General features: G+C 38.6%; 1 protein-coding gene across 1 annotated transcript in view; it reads right to left on the bottom strand.

Moving 5' to 3' along the window:
* astn2 (astrotactin 2) overlaps positions 1–19179 on the bottom strand; it is a 539680-nt gene that overhangs the window by 274983 nt on the left and 245518 nt on the right. Inside the window, exon 5 of the mRNA XM_016552240.1 lies at positions 6580–6681. Within this exon, the coding sequence (XP_016407726.1) occupies positions 6580–6681 (102 nt within the window). The remainder of the gene's footprint in view (positions 1–6579; positions 6682–19179) is intronic.

Genomic DNA, 19179 nt, shown 5'->3' with positions numbered 1-19179 from the left:
GAGAAGCAGGTCAGCCGTGCTGAGAGGTCCCGATTCCAGCTGCGAAGGCGTGTCAACGGCAAGCGGCTTCGGATCAGCTTGAGGACGTAGAGTCATCGCTGAAGGAGAAGAAATCTGAGAATCCTCTGGCGAATGCCCGCTTATATAGCCAGATGCCCCGCCCATTCTGGCGGGCTTTGGCTGGCTTTGGCGGGCTTCGTCGCTATAGGCTCGTGCAGCTCTGCTGCCTAGCCATTTGTTCGTTTTTAATACACTGCACAAACCAATGGCCGTGCAGTTTCACTGCGTGAATGAAAAGGCTTCAGTTCAGGAGAAAAAGGCTTTTTTTCCCATATGCGTCTAGCAGACGCAGTACGAGTGTAGTATCGAAAGGGAACCCTTAGTTAATAGTGAATTAGTGTTCCCTAATCTAAAGTGTTACCATGCTAGGGTTGCACTTTTTATCCTAGAACCTGACTTTTAGTCTTAAATTATGAACATGTATTATATGGATTATTGGTCACACTTTAGCAACTATTACATATGACGTTTGCCTCAATAAACTCCTAATTTGCTGCTTATTAATAGTTACTAAGGTAGCTGTTAAGTTTAGGTATAGGGTGGATTATGGGATCTAAAATATGGTCATGGAGAATAAGGCATTAAAATATGCTAGTAATATGCATGCTAATGAGCAACTAGTTAAAAGTGATAATTGGTATACTGTTATTATCGTATTATTAAATGGAATAGTTATTAAATGTAATTAACTCTTTCCCCACCAGTGTTTTTGAAGAAAAAAAAAAGTTGCCAGCCACCGTGAGCGTTTTTGATGATTTTCACTAAAATGTCATGGCCCCCAGAATATTTTGTTGTATGAATATCAGAAATGCAATACATCTAAATAAAGAACTGAGCCTCTACTTTTAAACAAAAAGCAACATTTTGAGCAAAAAATAAAAACTGAAAAAAAAAATCAAATTTTTAACTAAAACTACATCTGGATCATATTCAGTGCGATGATCAAAGCAAAGATGCTGGGGAATGTTTTCCATCAGAACCCCCAAAGCTTGCACAGTCCTTTGTCACTTCCTGGATCGCCATTTCACTCAGTAACATTAGGCATTTTTCATATGCATATACTTACATAAGAAATTGCTCGTTTCTGCACCTCCCTCGCCTGTGTTTTTGATCAGCACATTCTGGGCTTATTCAGGAGATGCATAATAGCACCTTCGAGCATATAACAGTGAGAATGCGGAAACCCGGAAAATTGTGTTCTGTGTTTGACAAGGAAAGAGTTATGGTTATTACGCTTGTCAAAAGTTAGTGTACTTTTATTTACATCAAGAAAAGTATGAGTGAAGACAGTGACAAGTATCTATCTATCTATCTATCTATCTATCAATCATCTAGATTTCTAATCAAGCAGGAATTTTGGAAATTTGTCTAATTATGAAACTGTGATTTAGTTTTGAGTATTTAGGAGTATTTGTAAGTTAGATAAGATATCAGCTTTAGCAGTGCAAAGAAAACTTTATAAATAAGTAAATAAACAAATAAATAAATATTTACACTATATCAGTTCATCAAACATGGTACACAATTTGTGTGTTTGTGTTTAATTTTCTCCAAAACAGATAAACATGAATCTGGCAATGTTTTATTATGTTGGTTGTTCTATGTATCATGTCAGTTCAGAAATAAAATGTCCGGTGAGTTGCACTAAAAGGTTAATACTCCATCATCTGAAAATAAAATACCACCTACAGAAAACCTAACCGATAACAAAAGCAAACGTGAGATGAAACACATTTGCTGAAGCAAACCATGTCTTAATTTCTTGCTTAAAGTCTTTATCCTTTTTTTTTATTGTGACTCGTGTTTCACGGGACTCATACTTGTGTGCTTTAGATCATAAAAGCATTGCTGTACCGGGTGCGCTACTGAGCAAGTTTATGGCATCAGACAAGTCATACATATGAAACTGGTTATGTGATACACATATCAAAATGTATTAGTTTTTAAATCATGCACTATTATACAAGTGTTTTGAGCTCATAACATAGTATTGTGCAAGGCACCAAAAAAAAAAAAATCTTTAATAATCTTTATTTAATAATCAATAATCTGCGACATAAGCATAATTTGTGTGAAAAAGAATAAACATCGTTGGTGTTTTACTGCCACTAATGTTTATTTCAGCAGGAAACTCCTGTAAATAGTATGAATAGGTAAATATCTTTTGGAGTTTTGCAAAACTCTAGGTAGAGGCACATTTTTCCAATGAGCCTAGGTTGAGTGGAAATGTTAATGACTGAAAAATGCTGCCTACTTTTTAAGAACAGCATTTAAGAAAGCATGCAAAATAAGCCTTGAATGCTAGCTACCACAGGTTCGCAGCTCACTAGGTTTGGGAACACTGACAGTGTATAGGGCAGATTTTGGTATTAAATTAATAATTTTGCGATTAAATAGTCTGCGAGTAATGCCAGTGTGAACGGTAATGTTCATCTCTTGTGAGGCATCGCTTTGTGCACTGTCATAAATTCTCAGCGGGCTATTCTGAAAGCTTGTGATAGATGAGTGTGACTGCAGGACTCTGATGCTACACGCTGAGCAAATCATCTCTACCAGGAGTTGTTTGTCTCTCAACCCTGATAAAATAACAACAGGAAGTGACTGATTTTTCCTTCTCCACTTTTGCAGACATGGTGAGCTGCTTTGCATAGAGGGATCTTTGTTCCAGAAAAATCAATTTCCAGTTTGGCCTCGTTTATATATTTTCCTTATGTTATGTTCATGAACCTCAGTTTCAGCATTAAATAGTGGACATTTAAAGCCAGTTTTATTTCAATATCATTGAGTATAATTTTTGTTAATATTTTGAATTATATTTTATTTTGATATTTTCTGTTTTCACTCTAATTTTAAAGTTAGAAATGAAATTTAGAAAATTTGAAATGTTGCCTTGCAAAAATAAACATTTAAAATGTATTTAAACTAATATTGACAATAAGTAACAGTTCTATTTTTTTTTTTTTTACTGGTTTTAGTTTTAATTAATGAAAATAACCCTGGTTTGTCACTTTCCAAAAATACTGTAAAATTGGTGCTCCAATATATGTTTTAAGCAATAAAAGCATAATCAGATGCTCTTTTGAGACATTAGACATTATACAAATTATAATGTAACATAAAATTAATATTTGGAAAAAGCTTGTTTGAAATACACATTATGATTCAATAATTGTACATGAAATTATACCAGTCCAGTTCATCACGTTATTAGAAAAGAGGCTTAATATTATTGTATCATTGTGTTTGGAATAATGTATTTTAAAACAATATACTTAAGTGCAAACTGAATATAATGTTTTCAGACACTTAGGGCCAGATTTACTAAACAGGGCCAATTAGCGTTATAGCACAATTCCATAAAAGCGCCGATGGGAGGGGAAAATTCTGCGGGTGATATACTAACAATGCACATATTAAAGAACAGACATAGCAAGACCGTTTCCGTTATTTACCAAGACCAGCGCAAATTAGCGCCTGCTTTAAGACATGCTTTTTTGGGGCATTAAATAATGGCGTAAATACCAGTAATTTGACAAGCGCAAACGTTAGTAAATCGTGTTGCATGATTCATTTTAATACTCTCCTCCCATAAATTTTGCGTCTGAAAGGTTAACTCCTACAAATGCATATTCAATAAGGTCAGGCGCAAAAATAACTGTCCACGCCTTTTCAACGCTAATTATTCACTGCTAATCTTTAGTAAATCCTGACAGCACTATTTTAACGCCAAAAGATGGTTTGTGCTGGCGCAAGCTGTTAGTAAATCTGGCCCTTACTGTACACTGTAATACAATTGTATGACAAAATAAATACAGTGCCTTGCGAAAATATTCATACCCCTTCATTTTTTTCACATTTTGTTAAGTTGCTGCCTTATGCTAAACTGCTTTAAATTACTTTTTTTCCCACATCAATATACATTCCATACACCCTAATGGTAAAGAAAAAAAGCAGGTTTTAACATCTTTGCAAATTTATTCAAAATAAAAAACTTAAATCATTCCATTGCATAAGTATTTATATCCTTATCTGGGACAGTTGAAATTTAGCTCAGGAGCATTCTTATTGCTTGTAGATGTTACTACACTTCGAGTGAAGTTAACCTGTGGCAAATTCAACTGAATGGGTATTTGGAAAGGCACACACATCTTAATAAAAGGTCTAACAGCTGATAATGCATATCAGAGCAAAAACCAAGCCCTGAGGTCAAAAGAACTGCCTGCAGAGCTCAGAAACAGGTTTGTGTCAAGCCACAAATCTGGGGAAGATTTCAGGAAAAAAAATGCTTCATTAAAGGGTCACAGAAGCATGTAGTCTCTGTTACCCTTAATGGAAGAAGTTTGAAACAACCAGGACTCTTCCTAGAGCTGGCCTCCTGGCCAAACTGAGCAATTGATGGAGAAGGGTCTTGGTTAGAGTGGTGACCAAGACCATGATGGTCACTCTAGTTGAGCTCCATGATCATATATGCAGATGGGAGAAATCTAGAGAAGGACAAATATCACTGCAACACTCCACCGATCTGAGCTTTATGGCGTTGTGACAAGACTCAATCCTCTCCTCAGTGAAGACACATGAAAACACACTTGGATTTTGCATAAAAACACCTAAAGGACAAGAGTCTCTGGTCTGATGAACCTCAATTCCAAGCATCATGTTTGAAGGAAACCAGGCACTGCTCATCACCTGCAGAGTACCATCCCAAAAGTAAAGTGTGCTGGTAGCAGCCTCATGCTGTGGGGCTGTTTTTCAGTGGCAGGGACCGAGGGACTCATCAGAGTAGAAGATAAGCTCAATGCGCCAAAACATTGAGATAGCCTTAATGAAAACCCAGTCCAGAGCATTCAGAACCTCAGACTAGGCAGAAGGTTCACCTTCCAACAGGACAATGAACCTAAGCACACAGCAAGAGTGGCTTATAGACAACACTGTGAATGTCCTTGAGTGGCCCAGCCAGAGCATGAGCTTGAACCCAATCAATAATTCTGGAGAAACTTGAAAATGTGCATTTGCTCACATCCAACCTGATAGAGCTTGAGAGGTGAGGGGAAGAATAGCAGATATTTTCCAAATGATGATGATCAAAGCTTGTCGCATTAAACAAAAAAGACTTGAGACTGTAAAGGTGCTTCAGCGAAATATTTAGTTATGCAATGTACTTATTTCAGTTTTTTTTATTTTTAATAAATTTACGAAGTTGATTTTGCTTTGTCAGTATGGTGTATGGAGTGTAGATTGATGTGGGAAAAAGTAATTTAAAGCAGTTTAACATAAGGCAGCAACATAACATAATGTGAAAAAATGAATGGGGTATGAATACTTTCGCAAGGCACGGTAATGGCAACACATGTTTTCCCATTAGTTAATTTGATTATACTTAAAAAAAGTTTTATAGTTTAAAGTTATATTAAATGCAATTAGATGAACTTTAGAGTTTTGTTTGACCCACTTAAGTAATCTTCAGTATATCAATATATGTAATTTCATAATTATTTCTAATGGTTAAAGTGTACTGCTGAATGTACTGACATGCATTCATGGTACACTAAAATATACTTTAATGTAATTTCCATTGACAATTGGGTAACAGTTTATTTTACACTGCCCTTGTTATGTGTTGCATGTACATCACTTACTGTAGTAATACTGTAGCAATAAATTATGCATAATTACATGCAACTAAACCTAAACCTAAACCAAACCCTCATCCTAACCCTATAGTGCATGTACGTAAGTGGCCAAAGTGGACCAGGCTTTGCTGACAGTGAAAACACAACAAAAATGTTGCTCTTATAATGTGCTTTGCTCATTTCAAAGACTTCTGTCAAGCATCTGTGATTTCAGGACCTTGTTTTAGATACAGATGTCTTTGGCTGTGGCTTCCGATAAGGAAGTATTCAAGCAAGGCTGTGCATACAAATGCAATCAATGTAAATGATTGTACAGTTACATGTATGACTTTCATTGTATACTTTCACATATTTCAGCTTGTTTTCTTTGTACAGTGTAGTCTGGTTGTTATGTGCTATATTTGACTGCAGTGTGCAGAACAACCACACATACTACACACAAACACATTTTGGCTGACTATTGCTGAAAAAAAAAGACTATTTTTATTCTATTTTGTGTGCTTTATTCATGGAAGGTGCCTTAAGCTCTTTATAAGATGAGAGTAAAAGACGGTACGGCACATTATGCATTTATTGACTCCAGAAAAACTAATGAAAAAGTCTATATTGGCTAGGGTGATCCGCACTTGTTCATGGCAGGGGTTCCAACTGATTTATTTATTTTTTTCACAGATGAAACCCTTTTGAAATCAATGGATAACTTAAAGAACCCCTGAGATTTTAAGTAATGTTCAAAAATGTCTTTCATTCATTCATTCATTTTTTTTTTTTTTTGGAATGCATGCATTATGAGACTAGACATTAGTTGGCAGTAGTTGGACATCTTTATTATGGTTTTATGTGCAAAATGACTGATGTAAGCAAATATTTGGTAGGTGAAGACGGTTACCTTTGGTGCGGCGACGGCCCCTGTGCTCCGTGTAGAACTTGAGTTGAGTGTCATCATCCATTTCTGATCCAGAGTCTACCTGACGGCCAAACACGCTACCAGCTTCAAACAAAAACACACAGACAGTTCTGTCATCTCACACCTCTGTCACAGACATGTTATGCACTTATAAATCATTTGCAAACTATTATTTTGTAGTTAATGCATAATCTATTTACAGATTGTAGTCTCCGCATTGTTTACTCATTAATAGGCCATGCACAAATAGTGAGTTCTTCATTCATTGTCACTGTAATTTACAACTTATTATTGTTTAACTAGCATATACTGTAAATACTAAGATCATGTGTTTTATGCTTGCTTTTGTTGTTTGTGATATATCCTGGTGTGTAGATGTGCAGAATGAGTTGCACGCCAATAGTGATACATGCTCTGGCATAGATTGAACTATCTAGTAACTATAAGCAAATAAGTAAACAGGGATACTAATATTTCTACATGCAAACAAGTGTTGTGCAGTTATATGCATACTTTGACAAAGACTATTCAATGTCACCTTGGATTTCAACATTTAATAACCCTAATAAAACAGAACGGCAGTTGTGAAACTATTCTTCATGATTCGTCTGTGCTTAATGAATGCCGTGCCATCCATAAAGCAGTGTGATGTGTCAGTATACGTTGAGACTAACTCTCGTCTCTGTCAGCCAGATCTCACCTCACTAACAGCTCAGCGCTCCTCAGAGACGCCATCTGGACCCTAAAACATTAGACATTCAATTCCAGCCATTCAGCGATACACGTGTAACACTTCCCATTCAACAACAGAGGAGAATGTTTGCTGAAGTGAACTTGACTCGTGTTTAGGGAGATGCGGATCTCACGATTAGTGATGCCTGGTTTAATTAGCGATTAGAGCGAGTCAGATCGTGTTTGGTCAGTTGGTTCATCAGTAGGTAAGAGTGGAAATCAGGTTATTGGCGTGATACAACACACACTGTGTAATCAAAAGTCATAATTGAATTGTGAATTAAATAAGACAAGGATGAGACACTACTGTTTATATAGATCTAAGTTTATATTGCGAATGCTTATGAAAAATAACACAGGACACAGAGGGTAACAGTTTAGTTTATGTACCAATTCTTACTATTAACTCGCTGCTTATTAGCATGCATAATACTAGTATATTGGCTGTTTATTAGTACTTACAAAGCACATATAAATGCCTTATTCTGCATGACCATATTTTAGATCCCTTAATCCAACCCCATAGCTAAACTTAACAACTACCTTACTATTAATAAGCAGCAAATTAAGAGTTTATTGAGGAAAAAGTTTTATTTAATATAGGGGTGTCCCCAACTAAGGATTTACATAGTCAAATCAGTATTGCCAAGAGTAGTAGTCAGACATCTGACAGTCATAAATACTGAAGTTAACACACAGGGAAAATGTGTAATGGACGCCTCGCAGATATGAAACTGGAGTTGTGCACTAAAAAAAAACAAATATCCACACAAGATGAAATCAACAGATGCAAGGAGTATTCGATGAAGCCCGTGTGCATGTTTACTCTAACTGTATAGAGATTTTCATGGAGGAAATTAACAAATATCCTGCTAATTTTTCCGACTTTGAAGCATAGCCTACTACCACATATAAAACTCCATGCGATCGCCTAAATATGAGCTACTGCTCAAACTGCTCAAACACAGCTAGAATTATCAAGCCCGTTTCCAGAATTAAATACTGAGGGTACTTCAGAAAGTGTGCTTTAGCTTCAATGCACATACATTTGTGTCCGTTGCTCTTTCGAATGTGAATCCCACAAAAATATGTGGATGTCATTCCCGAAAAATAAAAGTTCTATGCAAATTCTGAATGGATTATAGGCTATATAGCCTAGAAAGCACACAAAGAGCACTGCCTTTATAATCACTAAAAAGCTGTCCCTTAAGTTTCTCATTAAGTTTTGTTATAATGAGAAAACCGGTAGTACTACGTGAAATCAGACACTGAGCACCCCCATTTAGCCAAAATGGCATGATCACAACACCTCTGCGAATATTTGACTGTGAGTCGAATTGGTAGTCGAATCAGGCTCCTCCTATCGAAGCATTGAATCTTCGACTATGTGGGGTCATCCCTAATTTAATAGTTAGTTAACAGTGAAAACTGGACCTTAAAGTAAAGTGTGACCAGTATTTTGCATCCAAATGTGGAAGCTCTTCACATATTTTCCCTATTCATAACAGCACGATAAAGAGTGTAAAGAGTGTTGCAGCCAGTTGCAGCAATATGAATATTTTTAAAGACAGAGCCATAGTTTATTCAGTAAACCACTGTTTAAAACACACACACACACACACACACACACACACACACAAATGCAATTCAATGCCTGCTGTACCAAAAACATACTTTTTACTGAAAACATTATTTTTGGGTTATTTTCAACAATACATTTCATTTTCAGTATTAATTCCTATATACATTTTATCATATACATAACATATGGGATATTTCCAGAAATTTTTGAAATGCCACCACTAGATATTTGCATTTTATTTATTTATTTATTTAAAACTGCGGCAAAGTTCTAGTGTAAATGCATAAACATATAGAGGAGAAAAAAATATTCTGAAATTATTTTCTTTTAAGTGACACTGTGAATGCAATACCAGTTACATTGCATTAAAGTGTCCACCAAATGCATACATGTAAATGTTTAATCTATTGGCACCTCTAGATTTCATACATATATCTATTGACTTTATTTGTGTCTTTACCGATATTTTGGGCTTGCTTTCTTCTGGCTTTGCTTTCTTTCTCTTTTTGATTACAATTATTTCTCTCTAGCTAACAGTCACACTCATTAAACAATCACACCAAGCAAAACTAACAAGCTATTTCCCAAGATGTTGCAAATGTGTGGTGAGAAAAGTATCCTGATGCTTGGTTTTAAAAATCTAATATCTTTTTTTTATGCTCTGTTCCAAAACCAACTCTTTATTTGACACAAATGAGGCTCCTCATGAAGCACACAGGGAGACTCGACTCACACTTGTTTTCTCCACAGTCAACTATGCTAAGACTTTTTTTTTTTCATAGATATGGAAGAGTAATGTTATGAGCACCAAAAAGCATATAGTCTGTTTTTAAGCACTGAGAAGTAGCACAGAGACAGGGACGTTTGGACTATGTTAAACATCATTATCTTACAGAACAGGAGTATTCATTTAAAGTTAATGGTCCAGTTTCTCAAGGATCCAAATATCCAACAATAACACTGTAACTTTAACACAGGAGTCAATGTACAACCTAATGTTGTACAGAATGTGTCTAATTAAATACACAATGTACATTTCAGGATATTTGTTTCAGGTTAGCAGCTATAATAAGCTACCTATGAAAAGTATGAAATAATAAATTCTACACAGTGAAAATAGTCTGTCCAAGACTGCTGCTTTGTCCAGAGAAAAATATTGTATCTGCTGTGTGTTACTAAGAAACCAGGTAATTCAGGTATTCATAAGCAATTTTTCTGAGCTCATTTATCTTATTGTGCATTTACTGTATTTAAGCCAGCTCTGTTCCGGGTTTGTCTACGTTATGGTGGAATTACATGTTTCGTGTGGAAAAAGAAAGCCATTTTTTAATTTAATTAATTAATTTTATTATTTTTTATTAGCAACCACAGTAAAAAATCAGTAAACACAGAATTATTGTGAAATATTATGGCAATTTAAAATAACAGTTTTCTATTTGAATATATGTTAAAGTGTGATTCTTTTTTTTTTTTTTCATATTTTTTTGTGGAAACTGTGATACATTTTTAAAGTATTTGATACATTAAAAATAAACAGCATTTACTTGAAGTAAAACATCTTTGGTAACATTATGCAAGTCTGTACTATCAAAAGGTGCTTGCAGAAAAAAAAAATGCAATTTTTAAAATAAATTAAATCAAAAATCTAAATTAAATTAAAAAAATAAAATCTTACTGTACACAGGCATCTAAAATGTGTTCAATACATCACTGTAAAGTTGGTGTAATAAAAGAACAGAAGAACTTCATGTCTGTCTTATGATTTATTCAAGGTCTGAGCAATAAAACACTGCTGTCTGCCTGCGACTCGAGGACCTCAAACACAATTACATGCTAATAAAGAAAGACCTGGAGCGGTAAACCGAATTACTAGACAAATCCACCTCCATCTCAGACAGGAGGCCAGCTAGTTTAGTTGTGCGTTAGGAAACATACTTGAAACGCAGGATCAAAGCTGTTGAATTCAATGCCTTAGAACAGGGGTAGGCAAGTTCGGTCCTAGAGAGCCGCAGTCCTGCAGAGTTCAGCTCCAACCCTAATCAGACACACCCGAACAAGCTAATCAATGTCTTCAGGATTACTAAGGCTATAGGCAGGTGAGTTTTTTTTTTCAGGGTTGGAGCTGAACTCTGCAGGACTGCGGCTCTCTAGGACCGAACTTGCCTACCCCTGCCTTAGAAGATATGAGAAAATAGAGATGTAGATGAAAAGTGAAGAATAAGAAAAGTTATTTCAAGAGAGGTTAACATCAATAAACAAACAGAGATTACAGAACAACCGCGTCTGTTGCCTTTCACATCTCAACAAACAGGTTTTCTTGTTTATTCAGCAAATAAATTCTGTTTGGGAAAACAAAATTAGCATGTGCGATGAAATGAAGGAGAAATTGCTCCTGAAGTTTCCCTTTAGCAGGATTTCTTTCAAGGCCTGTAGGATTATTGAGCGTCTGAAAAGACTTTTGATTGAAGAGGGAAACATCATGGTGTTATCAGAATTTGGGTTCCCTGGAGGGACTAGCGTATTGGCTGGCGGTTTCATTGTATCCCCTGCTGTCAGAAACATCTTCACTTTTTCTGTGGTTGTTGTTCCTCCTTCTATTTCACTAAAACGCTCCTCCTGGATGGCTGCTAAGTACCGGGCTGGCTTAGTTCGACTCAGTGTAATAAAATAAAGGCAGTTATTAACAATGCTCTTTGCTGTTCAAAAAGGCAAAACGAGAGAGCTGCCAGTGCAGGCAGACAGACAGACAGATAGATTTTCCCCATGAATGATTAAGAGATCAAGGCGACTGATTCCCGGGATCAAACAGTCAAAACACACATCAGAAAAGCCTGTGGGAACCTCTCAGTCCACAGACCACACAGAGGCAGTTTTAATGAAACCCGTAGACATGTTTCAAAGCACTGCAGATTTCATTTCTTTGACAAAAAATGGCATTAAGAAAAGACCAAATTACAAAGTTATTTTAGACTCTTCTGGTACCATACACTCTTGAGATGTCTTTGACTCAAATTAACATATTTCTATCAGTGTTGTCTCTGTGTGCCAGTCTTCCCTCTCTAATCCTAGCTCACCTTTATTACTACTGCTCATATGGGGTTATTTGAAGGAAAAAAAAAATATCCTTGAAGAAAGCACAGAGATTAACCAAGAATATTGAATTTCAACACATAAGTCATTCAACAAATTGAGGTGGATTGAAACCATCTAGCGCCAGCACCGGTGAAGACTGAATAAAACTTATAATGTGGGACGGATGGTTGGTGGGTGTGTAGGTGTTTGTTTGGTTGGGTGGATTGGTGGATGAATGGATGTATGGATGGTGGGTGGGTGTTTGTTTTGTTGGATGGAGGGTGTGTGGGTGTTTGTTTGGTAGGGTGGATTAGTGGGTGGGTGAATGGATGGATGGAGGGACGGATGGTGTGTGGGTGTTTGTTTGGTTGGGTGGATGGATGGATGGATGGATAGCTGGATGATGGGTGGGTGTGTGTGGGTGATTGTTTGGTTGTGTGGGTGGGTGGATAGATGAATGGATGGATAGCTGGATGGTGGGTGGGTGTGTGGGTGTTTGGTTGGTTGGGTTCGTGGATGGATGGATGGATGAGGGGATGGATTGATAAACATGGATGGATGGAGATTGATTGATTGATTGATTGATTGATTGATTGAGCAAAGACAAAAGTGACTGTGGCAAGGAACTCCATAGGATGTTTAGGTAGTGGATATCTGCTGGACATACAGAGCTCAAAATAACAAGAAACTCGCTTCATTCAATAAAACAAAAAATCTATTGTCTGATGAGTCAATAAACAGCTTTTTCTGTCATGAGGCCTGCAGAGTCCTTATGCTATTTGCTATTGGCTATTTTCAACACTCATATTAGGAAACAGCAGGGCAGATGGGCAGCGTTCACCACAGAATGGGAGACTGAGACATATAAACTGTGTGTGAGATTACACCTATTGTGGAAAAATGGATCTTGTATTACTAGAGTGAGTATAAAATAGCTTATAAGACCACTAACATGGTGTGCCACAAACATAATTTGCTTTCAAGTTCTGTTGTGACTTCATAATAATGGACAATATTGTTACTATAGCTTGATGGTAACATGGCCCCTTTAAACAACACTTCATGACACAATACAATCTAAGCCCTTCCTCTGGCTGAGCCTCTAAAATTATCTTAAAAACAGTACCTGGACAGAAACAATAGGCTGCTCTGTCTTAATGGATGTCAATGGAGGAGATGCTTCAGTAGACTATATAAACTGCTTTTGTGCGGAAACAGCTCGTTACATAATAAATCAACTGCCTGTCTCCTAATCCTCAATATGTATGAATGACATATTCATTTGTTGAGTGAGTTCTCATATCTCTTATAAGAGAAGTCATGGATAATTATATGTATGATTCATTTCTAGTGGGATCCGCACTTGGTGACTGACAGCCATAAAACTCTGAAAGCAATTCAATGATTCCAGGGCCATTACATTATTTTTATTTTGGGATGGTTTCAATGATTCCTCAGATAATAAAATATAGATCTGTGTAATAAAATAAGCATAAACAAGGTTCTTGTTCTTTTCTGACAGTTAGCTGTGAGAATACAAGGTGCTGAGAGACACAATGGAGTCTGTGTTTATGTTTCTTTGAATGCTTGAGTTCTGTCATTTTCGCAGCATTCAACAGCCGATCGAATCCAGACATTGGCAGTGGGAGCGGCTGGTTCCTGTCAAGCGATGACCCAGCGGTGCAGTTGAAAATCAAAACACACCACTGGCTTCTATTGGAGAATGAAAGCCTCAGCCAGGAGTCATTTTGGATAAAATGACCTCCTCTGTTTGCCTCTATAACACCAATTTGAAGGCATCAATCATAAACCCTTGTACATTATAAGTCAGTGGATAATGTTTGGTCAATACAGCATGGTGGTCATGCTTACATGACATATTATAATAATTTTGTAAAAGCAATAAGGCATTAGGCCTTATTATATAAGCATATGTATATAGTTAAAAGTGCCCCCGGTTGGCCCTCAGTTTAAACAAAATACAAAATGTGGCACAAGAGATACAAATCAAGCATGTGTGAGCATTCACACCCTGTTATCCTTCACCCAATTTTCCCCCCTATTCTCTGTGCTTTCTTCTTCTTTCTAATTAGTGTAAAGCACAATCTGCTCTGTCTCCAACTGCCAAACAGCATATTTAATCCACAGGTGATCTCCACCAAAATGCTCATCCAGATGTGGGTAGACTGCAGCTGGTCAAATTACCTCTCATTTGCCTGCAGGCCTGTCGATTCCCTTCACACCTTCCCTGTCATCTTCCTCCCTATCTCTCTCTCTCTTTCTCTCTCTCTCTCTCAGGATCAAAGTGAGTCACTGTCACACATGCACAGCTCATTTCATCTGGGAATGAGTCTATGTGGTCAGAAATTGAAGCATTCTCATTGTAAAAAATCAAGCTGAGTTGCTCTGCTCAGATTCAGAACCATGGACAGCGCACCTCTACACTTTTGAAAACTGATCCTAACCCTAGATATCAAGGCTGGACAACTCTGGCCCTTGAGGTCACTGCAGAGTTCAGCCCCATCTCGAGGGGTGAGAACGAAAAGGGCGTAAGTGACATTTTTGGTGAAATGTATATATATATATATATATATATATATATATATATACAGTATATCAAATGAAAGCTCTTAATGATCTATTTCTACTGGCAAAAGTACTGTCATCCATGAGTGTACAAATTTTTATTATAAACAATTGAAATCAGTACACAAAGTCAGATCAAACTATGGTAAATGTTTTGTTTTGGCTCTCCTGTAAAGTTGGTGAAATGTCACTTACACCTTTCTCACCCCTTGATCTGTAATCAAATACACCTGAATAATCCAACCAGGATTACTTGTAGGCAGGCAGTGTGCTTGATTAGGTTTGGAGCTAAACTCTGCAGGACAGTGGACCTTGAGGGCCAGAGTTGCCCACCACTGCTACAATCTGATTGAAATGTTGTTAATCAGGGGTCGGGTGTCTAATCATGCTCCAGTAAGGACAAGGTCCTGCAGATTCTAGCTACCATCCTAATTTAAATCCCTGAACCAGTTTATAAAGGTCTTCAGGATTATTAGGCCTTGCCCCAAATAGAACCCTAAGCACTTGCTGTCTTCCTTCAAGCCAAACTTTCGTTACGTAATGTGCTTTAACTATTGGGTAGAAGTCTGCTGATCACCTTTTGGAAATCTAAAATCACTAATGGGACACCCTACAGTCAGACACGCACACAGTGGTTATTGTAAGTCCACAAGCCTGTAGGGTGACAAGAAGTGTGCCATTTAGGATAAGGCCTTGGAAACGTGTAGTCAGGTAGGTTGGAGCTAAATGTCCTGGCATGATTTAGAGCAGCATTTCCCAACCCTGTTCCTGGAGGCACACCAACAGTACACATTTCAAACTCTTCCCAGTTAAATGCACCTTATTGTTTTAATCATCTTGTCAGTAAAGACTCCAAGTCCTGAAATGGGTAGGTCAGATAAGGGAGACATCCAAAATGTGTGCCTCCAGCAACAGGGTTGAGAAACAATTAGGGATGTTTATGGAGCATTTTCAGAAAGTATTTTCAGTATAATTTTCTGTATTAGATCTACTAAAGCGAAGTAGATCTAACACAGACAATTACAAAATCACTACTGTTATAGCACTCTGTCATCTTGCAGATTTAAAAGAAGACAAACAAAAATGTCAACACATCTTGATAATGTCATCATGCATCTTGTGGGTGGTTTGATGTAAATTTGATGTGAATTATCGTGGATTTCATTAGCTTTTCCAATTTAAATGGCTATAACTTTGTACCCTATAGTGAAAAAAACACACCAAACTTTGTATGCATGGAAGGTATGGGGCTAATTGCAGAGCAAGTAAGAGCAACTAGCTGTTAAATTTCTAACATCAGCCCCATGGATTTGAGCTCCCTTTCCAGTCCCTCTCCATGAGAAGATATTTTTTTAGCATTTGACTTAAGTAAATTATTTTTGACAAATGTAACATCTTTGGCGATGGCTAAATTTGCAAATGTACATTTTTTGACTCATTTTGTTGACTCATTTACATAGACTAATAATAAATGTGGGTTATCTTTTTTCTTGTGCAGATTTCTTTTTTTTTCTTTCTTTTTTACTTGTTTAAGAAAAAAGAGAGAAACATTTGCAGGGTGATATGAAGTTTTGTGGTTGTATACACATACATATTAAATCTAGCAATTTCTCTTTGAGCAGTATGCAAAAAAATATGATCTGACAGAAGCCAATTTCTTTTTCTACTTTGCGGTGACTTTCTTTACACATTGGATTCTGCTAATTACTGGCATATATTGTCATTGCACATTTTCTCTCCCATGATACTTCAGAAAGAGGGTGTAATCTTCAGAATACATTGAGACAACAACATAAATACAACCACCAAAGGCCAGGTCACTGAAGTCATCATAAGTGGACTACTGTCACACCCCTGGACTCATTCTGTGTGTTTTTCCCTCTCCATGTGCCTGCCCTGACCTAGTTTTCCTATGTTGATTGTTCATTAGTTCCAGGTGTGTCTCGTCATCCCCTCGTCAAGTCAAGTGTATTTATAGTCAGTCCTGTTCAGAGTGGCTTGGTCTGGTATTGGATGTGAAGGTCTTGTGCTATGTGTGTTCCTGTCTGCCCCTGTGTACCCCGTGTTGGAAGGATTAAAGACTGTGTTTACTGTGAATTCTCCTGCGTCTCCTCGTTCCTCATAGTAACGTAGTCGTGACAGAATACCGGACCGGAACAGTAACCTCCGTGTCTTCCCTCCATTTTTGTTTTTCGCGTTTTACTCAGTGTTTTGTTTCCGTTGTGTCCATGGATCCCCTCCTTCGCCCTGAATACCTCATCCTCCTGCTGGAGCAGGGGGGAAAAAATCGCTCGAAGGCCACACCAGACTGTTCCTGGTCCTCGCCAACCTCTCCAGCTACCCGGACGACGCGCTCTGTGTGTTCTATGATACCAGTCTAAACCCGGCATACAGAGCGCCTTCGTCCGAGGAAGGCCCTCAAGCAAGTTTTGCCACCTTTGTCGAGTGGACATGGATCCCCGTTCACCGTCTGTCCCGAGGGGGATCTCACCAGTGCCACTCCGGACCCAGTGCCCAGCCCACCATCTCCCTGCTGCTCGGAGCGCATGCCCGAGCCCACCGCTGACAGAGAGCCCGAGCTCGCCACGGCCGATGCCGCATGGAGCGACAGAGCAACGGATTGCCGCGGAGCTGCAAGTGACATCAGTTTAAGGTGCAAGAGCCGGCAACAGAGCCCGCCACGAGGGAGAATGCCGCGGACAGGGAGAGCGCGGAGTGGAGCTCCGCCCACTGCACCGCGGCTGAGGGTGAGCTGATTATACATCTGGGACTGCTGGACTTCGAGCGGGACCTTATAGACTGGGAAACAGAGCTGGATGCCGACTTGCCCCCTCTCCCCTCTCCCCTCTCCTGCTCCTAGCTCCCTCCTCTCTGCCGTGGCTCGGAAGTCCACTAGCTCCGCCGGGCTCCCTCGTCCCTCCGGCTCCACCTTGGTCTGGTGTCGACCATCCTGCACCTCGGGACTCCACTCCTCTGGCTGCACCTCGTCCCTTCAACCCTCCGGCTCCATCAGACTCCTTCATCCCTTCGGCTCCTCCTCAGTCCTCTTTCGCTCTGGTTCCACCACGGCCTTTGGGATCCACGCCTCCGCGTCAGTCGCCGGCGCCATCTTCTCCGCCTTGGCCCTCCGGATCCTCCCCTGTCGCTCTGGCTCTTCGGCTCTCCGTCTCCGCCTCGGGCTCCTCCGCCACCTGCTCCGCCGCCGTTGGTCAGCCCCCTGGAGCCGGCAGCCATTCCTCCTCCATGGCTCCTCCCTCCATCGGCTCCACTGTGGGCTGCGGCCTGGGTCTTGCTTGACCCCTCCTGCTCCAAGTCCTTCCGGTCGCCTCCCTGGCTCCTCCCTCCACCATCACCTCCCTGGACTCAGTCTGCTCCGTCACCTCGTTCCTCATTCCTCGCTCCTCACAGTAGCGTAGTCGTGACAACTACAAATAAGCCTGACACATTTTATGCTCCAGAATCATAGGTGTCCATTGCTAAGCTATTTGTGACGGGTCCCAGAGAGCAGGTGTGATGTTTATGGCCGGGCCAGCCTCCACCGGCTGCTACACCACTCATCTGGTTTATGCACATCCTCAAACTTTGATTAACGGCTCGTTTAGGCGAATAGGCATATTAATGTACCGGGCTGTTCTTTCTTATTTTCTACAAATGGATGAAACATCAAATGCACTCTGCAAAATGCACTGACAAATATATGACTGACACTCAACAGTAATTGACTGTGTGCTCATTCAAACAGCCAAGCTGCATTTTAATTATAATTGTAAGTCTGATTGCTTAGAAAAGAAACAGCCCACCTCTCCTCTAAAAGCAGCATTATTTGAGATGTCACTCAAGTCTGTGGCACAAACAGTGTTTAGCAAATTTTAATGTTTGTTTGTTTTTGTTTTTATTTCTTTCTAGCTTATTACACCAAATACACAAAATAATGTTCTTTTTAGCAGCATCATATGACCCCTTTAATACTTAGTAATAGTAATGCTTTGCAAACACAACTAATGAATGTGTTGAGGAGGAACAGATGAGTATTATGCTTTTTTTCTTCTTCTTCTAGTTAATTTAGTCAAAATTAATTATTATAATTTTTTTAGATAGCTTTGTAACTGGTGGGTGTTCTGTGTGTTCCAGCGGGTGGCACTGATGCTTGTCCTGGTCCATGTGGACCACCAGGGCCAGAATGACACTCTAATTATAAACCTGCTGAGGCATGTTGAGTCATTGCTCTTGGCTATTTGTGCATACATATGCAATCTGTACAGCATGGGCGTGTTTGTGTGTGTGTGTGTGTGTGTGTGCACGTGCGTGCGTGTGTGTGTGTGCACGCAAACAAACACCTATGCATACAAATTTGCATACAATGTCAGTCCATTAAATAAATATGTTTATGTTTATAAATATGTTTATAATATTTTTTTCTGGATATGAAGAGTGATTTATGTATATTAATATGTGTATACAAATGTTTATAATTCATGACATTTCTGTAGTCAATATAATACACAATGTGTAAGCATGTGTAACAAAAATAATAATAATAAAAAAACACGTTTAATCATTTTATTTAAAGATATTTAATGTAAATAATTTTTACAATACAATTATTTACA

Source organism: Sinocyclocheilus rhinocerous, unplaced genomic scaffold, assembly GCF_001515625.1.
Source record: "Sinocyclocheilus rhinocerous isolate Xijiao unplaced genomic scaffold, SAMN03320098_v1.1 scaffold285, whole genome shotgun sequence".
NCBI lineage: Eukaryota > Metazoa > Chordata > Actinopteri > Cypriniformes > Cyprinidae > Sinocyclocheilus > Sinocyclocheilus rhinocerous.
Note: the sequence above shows the minus strand (reverse complement) of the source record. Positions and strands in the feature narration are given on the sequence as shown.